The 10733-nt window shown below is 45.3% G+C and overlaps 1 protein-coding gene across 1 annotated transcript in view; it reads left to right on the top strand.

The window, feature by feature from the left end:
- Nucleotides 1-2243: 2243 nt before the first annotated feature.
- Nucleotides 2244-10733, top strand: part of SZRD1 (SUZ RNA binding domain containing 1) — a gene marked incomplete in the record, with an annotated part of 18628 nt that continues 10138 nt past the window's right edge. The window contains 1 exon segment of the mRNA XM_034753320.1: nucleotides 2244-2313. Within this exon segment, the coding sequence (XP_034609211.1) occupies nucleotides 2263-2313 (51 nt within the window).

The raw sequence follows: 10733 nt of genomic DNA, 5'->3' as shown, positions 1-10733 counted from the left end.
CTCCATCAGGCTTTCCCGTCCATCACCAACAGACACCCAAAAGCAACCCATCCACCAGCTCCCTGTGACACAAAACCTTAACAGTGACCTCATATGCTTTTATATCCCTTCTATCCACAGATCAGCACAGCCGTCAGTGCCACTGTGCATGCACTTAGGAAGCTATTGTGCTTTACCATTGCTAAAGTTTGGCCTGAGAGTGCAAATCAGGGAATTTAGGGAGGCAGATGGGAGTTTGGCCACCTCTGCTCTTACAAAATGCCATGGCAAATTCAACAGCCACAAGGAGCCAGGACTGTGGAGTTACATCTCATCCAATAGCACCACAGTATCTCTTAGGAATACCCTGGGGCACTAGTTCTCCATTAACACACAGGACCAGCGCCCGCCATCTATTAAATTGTCAGTCCCATCTTGCAGCACCAACGTGCTTCTTGGATGCCTCTTATCCAAGTATTGGCCGAGCCCAAACCTACCTCCATTGTGAGAGGCGACGGGTACCCCAGGATAGGGTGGTATGACTACTGGTAAACCAAAGGTTTCTGTCATTCCCAGCGCCGGTAACACCTATATTAGAGAGTGAGACAAAGAAGGTCTTTGCAATATGTTGCAGTGCTCTCAAGAAAGCAGCAGCTGCTGGAGACATGATTCACATAAGAGCAATTTGTTGGCTAAGGTTAACACCAACGGAGTCTGGAGATAATCTGCTCATGTAGACTTTACAATGGTCTCTGTCGGCTCCATCCAGTTTTGTTCTTCTTGTTTGCTATAGCAGGCAGGGTCACTGCACACTCCTTTGCCATTTGAGCTAATGGCGTAACTATTAGCAGAAGTAGGTTGTCATCTTCTATGGGGACCGGCACTAGCGGGAGATGGAACAATTTGCCAGTGAGTCTCTCAGGTAGTTGCAGACAGCAGAGAAAGGGTGAGACTCCAGAATCTTGGGTTCCATTCTAGGCTCTAGAGAGGAGTGCACTCTAGTGGGCACAGACTCTTCTGCCCATTCCCCACAAGCTTGACCCCTTCTGCCCCATCCCCTTCAACCTGTCCCTGTCCTGTCTCCTCCCCACCCCTAGTTCCTGGTCCCAGTCCCCACTCCTCAGGCTTTTCATCCTATTCCCAGACCTCTTGCCTGGAAAGTCCTAGTCTTACTCCCCATCCTCATCTCCTTCACACCCAGCCCCCATCTATGCCCGGCTCCCAGTCCCAGTCTCCTTCCCCAGCCATTTCCAGTTGCTCCCACCTTCGGTTCCCTGTCTCCACTCTCTTTGCCCAGCCTGTCCCAGTTCCCCCCTGCCTGGCTCTTTGTCCAATCTATTTCCCTCCCCTTACAGCCCTCTTTTCACCCACCACCCCACGCAAAGTCTCCATCCCCACTGGTTCCTTGTTCTATCTCTTTGCCCAGCCAGTCCCAGTTCTCCTCCCACTCCCCAAGTCCTTGTCAGATTTATCTCCCCTCCCCACATGGTGACAGGTATGTTCCTGTGGCTACTTTGGGGACAGGTGTGTTCCTTGGGCCAGCTCCCTGTGGCTTGTGGGGGGACAGGTGTGTTCATAGGCCGGTTGCCTGTGACTGGGGAGGTGAGGGGGAACAGAGGTGGTCATAGGACCAGCCGCTTGTGGCTAGCAGGGGGACAAGTGTGTTCATTGGCTGGCTCCCTGTGGCTTGGGGGGGGGGACAGGTGTGTTCATGGGCCGGGGGGTACAGGTGTGTTCATGGGCCGGCTGCCTGTGGCTTGGGGGGGGGGAGGGAACAGGTGTGTTCATGGGCCGGCTGCCTGTGGCTTGGGGGGGGGAGGGAACAGGTGTGTTCACGGGCTGGGGGATGGAGGACAGGTGTGTTCGTGGGCTGCCTGCCTGTGGCTAGCAGAGGCACCGTTGTGTTAATAGGCCGGGGGGAACAGGTGTGTTAATGGTCCGGGAGAGGGATAGGTGTGTTCATGGGCCGGCTCCCTGTGGCGCGGGGGGGGAACAGGTGTGTTCCTGGGCCGGGGTGGGGGGGGGGCGGAGTGTTCCTGGGCCGGCTGCCCGCAGAGAGTCCACACCCCGCCTCACTCAGCCATGCGGCGGGCAGCTGGCTGTCCAGTGCGCATGTCCGCGGGGCGGGGGGCGGGCAGTGGTGCGCACGTGCAGAAAGGGGGCCGAGGTGAGCTCCCCGCGCGCATGTGCTGAGGTAGCGGCCGCGGGCGCGCCGATCGCTTGCGCGGGCAGTGCGCATGCGCGGGGGGCGGGCTGGCGCGGCGGCGGCGGAGGAGAGTTAAAATGGAAGATGAGGAGGTCGCCGAGAGCTGGGAGGAGGCGGCTGACAGCGGGGTGAGGATGGGCCGGGGCCCGGCCGCGTGCGCGGGGGGCGGGCTAGGCAGCGCGGCCTGGCCAGGGGACCCCGCCCGGGTGGGCTCAGCCGGGCGGCAGCGAAGAGCCCGGGCCCCTGAGCGCCTGCTAGGCCCCTTAAAGGGGCCGTGTCCTCATTCCTGCTGGGGCCTCCCGGTCCCTCCCTCCTCGGCCCCGCCCGGCCCGGCGGGACAGGCAGCTGGGGGCCCACGTGCGCCCCCCTTTCTATTGGGGGGGGTCCAAGGGGGCAGGCTCGTGTCTCCTGTTCGATGGGCCCGCCCCGCGCCCCAGCTCTTCGGGGGGGGCTGGCCCGGGCTGGGACTCGCACGTGCCTCTGACCGCGTTTTAAACTCCGTCACTTCCCCCCCCCCCCCCGAGAAGTGTCGGGATTCTGTGGCAATGGATCGGGGCCGCTGGGCGTGATCTTCATCACATGCCGAAGAATAATACAAGTTCCGGCTGTGGCTTAGAGTCCGGATTCCTGCCTCCAAAGGTAGCTGGAAACCAAGGACCCATAGGGAAGGGGCTGGTAGTTTTGTAGAGGACTCGCCCGCTCTTGTGACCGATGCCGACGAAATTTCGCTTTAGAGAGACGCAGTGACACTTGCAAAGTGTGGTGATGATGGGTGGGGTCTGGCTCATCACCTGCTGCAGGTGATGTGGCTGGTCAGGTAGCTGGTACTTGATTCTCTGAAATGCGCAACATTAAATTCCTTAGCTAAAGAGCTGGTATCTCTAACCCGAGGCTGACAAGAAGCATGATTCCTCTCTATACCCTTGACAATAATGTGCCTGGTTTTAGTATTACCAAGTATTCCCTTTGATATTTGAAGTGAAACAGTCACCCATGTTTGATCTTCAGTAGCCAGATCAAAGAACAGGAGTACTTGTGGCACCTTAGAGACTAACAAATTTATTAGAGCATAAGCTTTCGTGGACTACAGCCCACTTCTTCGGATGCATATAGAGTGGAATAAATATTGAGGAGATATATATACATACAGAGAGCATGAACAGGTGGGAGTTGTCTTACCAACTCTGAGAGGCCAATTAAGTAAGAAGAAGGGGAAAAAAAAACTTTGGAAGTGATAATCAAGCTAGGCCAGTACAGACAGTTTGATAAGAAGTGTGAGGATACTTACAAGAGGAGATAGATTAATGTTTGTAATGGCTCAGCCATTCCCAGTCCTTATTCAATCCTGAGTTGATTGTGTCTAGTTTGCATATCAATTCCAGCTCAGCAGTCTCTCTTGTTTTTTGAAGTTTTTCTGTTGTAAGATAGCCACCCGCAGGTCTGACATTGAATGGCCAGACAGGTTAAAGTGCAGTAGCTTACATTTCTATAGTGCCTTTCATTCTGAAGAATCCCAAAGTTGCAGCACCACTGAAATGTGGTCATCAATTGGGTGGTAGTGTAGACAGGTAACCAGTATGGTGCACACAGCTGCCTGGGGAGGGAAGAGGAATTGTCTGTGACATGGAGGTGGAGGGGGGAGTTACTATTCTTGTGAGAAGTACACTGTCATCTTCAATTTTCAGAGAGTGGACAAGCTAAATAACAGTAAGCTCTTAAATTGTGAGAAGATAGAATTTGGGCTTGGACAATGTCTCTCTACTTCCTTGTTTACACCTATTAATTCATTTCTCCCTATCAGTATTTGGGTGAAACTGTTTTGTTTTTCCTCTCTGTAAAAGAATATTGGGTTACAATTTGTTTGAAAGACATTAAGCTAAATAAGCCAGGAGTGGAGTGATACTGTTTGCCAGTGAAGCAGCAAGTATGCAGCCTGTCAATGCTGTGATCATCATTGCTCTTAGAATTTGTCTAGAACATTGGTGTTAATTCCCCCTCTCGTTAAAATGTTCCATGAAGATACATAACATAAGGGCTGTTGATGGTGATTTTGGCCCAGACCAATGATTTGAAGAAATGTAGGAATTCTAGGCTTCCACCCACTTTCCCGCTGTCTCTTCTCTTCTCTGTTCCCCCCTCCCCCCCCCCCCCCAGTCTACACCCTTGGTAGTTGTTTCTAAGCTTCTCTTACAGGAAAATCTCATCTTTAGTTGTGGTACTCCTTAAAGTGCTTTCCCAGTGGGTCCAACGGGGGGAACTGCTGTAATCCTCAGTGCAGTAGTACTCCTACTGCTCAATGGAGAGCAAACTGACTACATGGTGCTAACTCTTCCATACTTGCAGCTGCTTCTACAGTTGTCCAGTCGCTTGATGCCTGTAACAGCAGTTGGAAGAAGGAGCAAACCTAGCTATCTCCTATAGAGGCTGCTGCTACATAGGAGAGGAAACAGCAGCTACTCTCAGGTTGGAGATGCCAGCCACCAACTGGAGACTCTAGGAGCTGCCAGTGAGACCAGGGCCACCGGTGGTGGAGAGAGGTCCCACAGAAAAAGAGAAACCTACAAGGAGTGGTGGGGGAGATGAGATGGTAAAAGCAGACAGTGTGATTCTTCATAAAGGATAAAACGCTTCTATTCTAAAAATATCTCTAGATAGACATGCTTACTCTTCATGTAAACTGCTGTAAGGCTATGACATTGGAGAACTGCCCTAGTGGAATCACTCTGCTCCTAGAACCATGAGGGAACAGCTATGTGCAAGAGCCCATGAACTGACCTGATCATCTGTTGCTGATAGGTCATTGTTTCTCCTCTCTCTCTCCTTCACCTATACTTTGTTTGGCGTAGAGCATCCCCAATGACTACGACATGCAGAGCTTACCCAGTGGAGCGCAACTGCTTGTCAATTTCCATCTGGAGAAGCACTATGGGCAGGTGAAGCAACACAGGTTAAGTACTTAACTATTGGTAGTTAATATTCTACCATGGCATGTAAGACAGGGGTGGGTTTGGAAAAATGTGTAAACCATTCTGTAAATGGTATTCCTTTAGAAACGTATGTGTAAATATTAAAATATCTCCGTTCTTTAAATAGGTACTGCTGAATAGTTTAGGCTTGAAATTTGGGCTTAGTTTTTTAAAAAACAAACCCTCTTTTTTTATTTAAAAAAAAAAATAACAACCCTGAAAAATAATAGAAACATTTCTTTGTGGGTTTTAAGACTTCATATGAAAAGTTTCACTTGAATTTATACATCCCTATACAGTATACCTAGTGCAGAATTGCTCTTAGTGCATGAGAGCTAGATCGTTACACTGATTATACTAGTCATGTGTGAAGATGAATATGGTGCAAAAAATAGAACATACACTGTGAAAAGTAAATGTCTTTTTAAACATATGATCAGTCTAAGGTATTTGTAACCAGCAAAAAAAACCTACAAACATGACTTTTAATTTGATAGTGTCCCTATGGGCAATTTTATGAATAACTGTTAATTATACCTTTAGGAAAGATTGACTCATTAGTTGGTACTCTGTCAGTTGGGCAATATAGAACTTGTAGATTTATTTGCATTTATATTTTATTTTTATCTCCTAAGTAATAAATATGTGGGGGGGAAATCACCTATGAAGGATTTTTAAAGAATTGGGCTCTTGTATTCCCTTTTGCTGCAGCTTGTCCTGAAAGTAGTCTTGTCTGATACTCTAAGGTATCAGGAATATCAAGTCTGGTCTTCCCTGGTTTTGCTGGAGGAATTAGAGGTCTGAAAACTGTATTGTGTGCTCTCACAGCTGAACTGAAAGAATGGGTTGGTGAAACTTCAAAATGTTGTTCATTGCCCACGAGTCAGAGTTTCAAACACGCTGACTGGAAATGGCCTTTCCCTCTCAATTCTTGTGATGTCCTGTCATCAGAAGGTATGTCTGCACCGCAGTGTGTAGACATACCCAAAATAGCTTTAATCTTGGGCACCAACCACAATGAAGCTGCAGCAGCGTTGGGCTAGCTGCCCTAGTACAAGCCTGCCAGGGAACCTGGGCACGTGCTCAGGTGGCTAGCCCATGCTCCTGTGGCTTCATGGTATTGGTACCTGAGCTAGGTAGATTAAAGCTTGCTTGGGTGTGTCTACATGTGCTGCAATCACACTGCTAATTGCAGTGTAAATATACCCAGAGTTTTCCAGGGCAGACAAGACTTTAATTTCTTATGTAAAAGAAAACAGAAAAAGTTAAAACAAAAAAAAAAACATAAAACAAAAAACCTTTTAAGCAATTCAGGCATAAATCCAACTCCTTTCTTTGCTGGTCACCTTTAAACTAATAAAAATCAAGAAATAGAGAATTAAGAAATATCAATTTAAATCTCAATTCTGAATTTTGTTGCAAGTAACACCTGCGATGACTATAACAGAGCGACTAGAGGAAACAAATGTTTTTTTCCGTTGGTTTACTTTGTGCATTTGTCTAAGGCCCCCTTTCCTGTAGTATCTGAACAATCACAATCATTAATGTACTTATCCTCACAACACACCCATGAGGTAGGGAAAATACTGCTTATTCCCATTTTACAGATGGGGAAACTGAGCCATGCATTGTCTGTGGCAGAGCAGGGAATCAAACACACATCTTCTCCTAAGTCCAAGTCTAGCATCCTAGCCACTAATATCACTTAAGTTTTCTGTTTTGTGTGCGTCCCTCTGTACACCTATAGGGAGTAACATTTTTTTAAAAGTACTTGTAAAACAACAACAAATTGGCTGCAGGCCTAAAGGTAGGTGTAGCACCCGGAACCATTTTTAATCTATTTTTTGAAACTGAGTAGACTTCAAGCTGGAGACTTCACTTCAAGGCTAGAATGTCCGCCTTTATAAGTGTATGGGGAGTGTGGAGAAAAGGGGTCATTTGGAGCCAATGGTATGTCAGCCTGAGCTCTAATTTGCCTGCTTTATGTTGGTTTAATCAACTGTTTATCAATGGTATTTTGCGAATTAGGCACTATATCAGTGCCTCAAGACAGGAATAGGTTTGTATTGATACAGTGTTAGCTTGTTTTCACGCAGCTAGAAGTCTTCCAGAGTATACTGTTCGTTTACTAGTCTGAGTGAAGGTAACTGCAGCTGTAAATTGGGTCTGACTAATAGTTATTTATAAAATCCTAATGATCTCTTTGGCTGTCTTCTTTTGAAGACCAGTACAGCAACAAATGTGTTCCTCCAGCTTCAGAGTTCATGAGCCAAATACTCTGACAGATACTGTATGGAATTTAACCTTTTATTTTTTGCTCTTCAGTACAATGTAGGTGTTTAAAAGTACAGGGCAGAAGGAAAGTCTGCATGTCTATAAAAATAATCCATGCATAAAATTTAATTATGATAACATGGTATACCAGACATACACTTTAGCATTTTATTAGAACACGCCACCATTACTTGAACTTAGTAGGAAGGAAAAGCTGCCATTGCTTATGGGATAGAAGGAGTTGGCATGAGTGTTTCCATTCATAAATGGAGATATTAGTGACAATATTCTTCACAACTTTAGCAGTTGATATAATTCCGATCCTTACGTAAAACTGACTCTGTACTGTAAGCCAAATTCCAATTAGTTGGTACAGACCTTAGGTGAAGTGACTGATTCCAATTTGTCCTTTTAAAAAAACGTAGTTGTTGAATCTTCATGTAAAAGACAGAAACATGAATGTAATCCTTTCGGTAAGTCTTACCAACCGCCACTTCCAGTACTGCCGTGCTGCTCTTTTCCAAAGGTGTTATCTCACTATTACCTGCAAAGAAACTGATAGTAACCTAAACATAGTTTTTTTTTGTTTTGTTCTTTGGAAACTTGTTTCTGTTCTCAAACTCTGGCTTCAAATTTAGCAACTTAATAAGCTGACTTATTGGTAACATCTCTTCGGGAAGCAGTGGGAGGGATACATTCAGATTTGCTCAGCCATTTCCTATCGTAGTAGTACTGGTCAGCTGATGGTGCTGTGGCTTCTACCGAGGAGTAGTGCTAAAAGATGAATTCTAATGACTCTTTGTAAAGGCTTAAAACTGAGCCCGGTTCAGAGTCTAAGTTTCAGTTGACTTTGAACTGTGGCCACTTGGCTAGGATGCATCTTGCTCCATGGCGCACCATGGGGAGCAGACAGTTTAGTTTTTCTAATTCTTAGGAGCCAGGGGATACATAAGAGCGATTGAGCAGAGTACTGATTGTACTTCTGATCTGCACTTTTTTTTTTTTTGCATTTGCTATATATTGTACCTTTCACTTGTGGTTCTCATAGGACTGTGAAATAGGTTAGCAGAGGCATATAAGTGGCAGTCAGAGCTCAACTCTTGACTCCCAATTCCTTGCTTCAGCCATTAAATCATGCTGCCTCCCTATACTAATATGGAGTTTAATTTAGGATCTTTCCCAGCCTGTTGCAGTAAACTCTAATTGACCTGAAATGTGATCAAAGCACAAGAGCTAAGGGGAAATGTTAAAGAGCTGTGGAGTCTGACCCTGTAACTGTCAATCTGCATTGTCCTCTTGTCATTAAAGAATTATCCATTGGAATTGGTGGAACACAATGGGATATTAATGTGTGAACAAAGAATCATACAAATATGGCTTCAGTGTAAGGTTTATATCTGAGGCTGTTGATGAGGTTTAAAATGTATGAGGTACACGGATGAGTTTTGATTTCAGGGATTACAAAGGAATTTGTGAAATACCATGTAAAGGCTTTTATATCCCGTCAAAATTCTTAGCTGTTCTGAAGCCACAGAACACACGTTTCTAAGTCACTGCTTAGGATTTAATGTAGTCTTGCAGAACAACTGTGGCACTTCCTGTTTCCCAGTTGTCTAACTGCACAGGCTGCTGCTAAGAATTGGCTACCTTCAGAAAACCTAAGCCCCAGTGAAGCTGAAAGTGGTCTTGACTGTGAACCTTGCACTGACTACAAAATACAGCCAAGATTTAATGGGAGTAACCTAGAGAATTAATTAATGGAACTGTCTAATTCCAACAGCCTTAGGAATCAGTGTTCTCAGAAATGTTTGTTTAATTAATTCAGAAATTAATGGGGAAACAAACTAGACATCTCTTAGAATTAATCGTATGTAATGCCATTCATACTCCAGGATATCCCAAAGCACCTTATGAAGCAATGAGTTGGATATTGGTGCTTGAATGGCTGCATTATGCACTCAGTAATGGCTCATGAAACCTTGAACGTTTTAAAACCTGTTCTCCCTAAATAAGGGAATACTAGCCAGATCCTCCGAGTTATCCCCCTACTCTTCATAAAATGCCATAGGAGCTTTAACTGCATCCTTAAAAATAAGCAGAAAGGACCCTGTTTAACATCACTGCTGAAGGAGTCAACGCCTAAAGCCCAATCCCACTCCGTTTATTCACTCTCAAGTGAGTAAAGTGAGCAGGATTTGGGGAGGTTTTTGTGGTCAGCAGTAATTTGTACAAAGCGCAGAAAGGGGCATGGCTACTGTTCAGAATCATAACTTCAAAATGTTCCAGTGCTTTAAGGTGATATAATACTTCTCTCCTTGGTGACCATTACAGCCTGCTCCACCAATATGGAAGTTTGGCATTTTATCTTGATTTTCCACAAAATAACTCCAATCTTGTGTTTTCAGTTCACTAGACTTCTTCCCTTACTGTTCCTTAAAGTGAAGAAAAATGCTGTTCAAGCTCATTCTTAAAGAGCAACTTAAAAAAAATAATTCTTTTTCAGAAAGTTAATAGTTTTAGGAGAATATTCCTGGATTTTTCTGGTCCCTTGCTCGTTCTCAGCAAGGGAAACATTAACTATGCAGGTTTTAGGATACAGAGTAACACGGCTGCTACCCTGAAACCTGCATAGTTAATGTTTCCCTTGCTGAGAACGAGCAAGGGACCAGAAAAATCCAGGAATATTCTCCTAAAACTATTAACTTTCTGAAAAAGAATTATTTTTTTTAAGTTGCTCTTTAAGAATGAGCTTGAACAGCATTTTTCTTCACTTTAAGGAACAGTAAGGGAAGAAGTCTAGTGAACTGAAAACACAAGATTGGAGTTATTTTGTGGAAAATCAAGATAAAATGCCAAACTTCCATATTGGTGGAGCAGGCTGTAATGGTCACCAAGGAGAGAAGTATTATATCACCTTAAAGCACTGGAACATTTTGAAGTTATGATTCTGAACAGTAGCCATGCCCCTTTCTGCGCTTTGTACAAATTACTGCTGACCACAAAAACCTCCCCAAATCCTGCTCACTTTACTCACTTGAGAGTGAATAAACGGAGTGGGATTGGGCTTTAGGCGTTGACTCCTTCAGCAGTGATGTTAAACAGGGTCCTTTCTGCTTATTTTTAAGGATGCAGTTAAAGCTCCTATGGCATTTTATGAAGAGTAGGGGGATAACTCGGAGGATCTGGCTAGTATTCCCTTATTTAGGGAGAACAGGTTTTAAAACGTTCAAGGTTTCATGAGCCATTACTGAGTGCATAATGCAGCCATTCAAGCACCAATATCCAACTCATTGCTTCATAAGGTGCTT

Source organism: Trachemys scripta, chromosome 19 (assembly GCF_013100865.1).
Source record: "Trachemys scripta elegans isolate TJP31775 chromosome 19, CAS_Tse_1.0, whole genome shotgun sequence".
NCBI classification, from domain to species: Eukaryota; Metazoa; Chordata; order Testudines; family Emydidae; genus Trachemys; species Trachemys scripta.
This window is presented reverse-complemented; position numbering and strand designations above follow the sequence as displayed.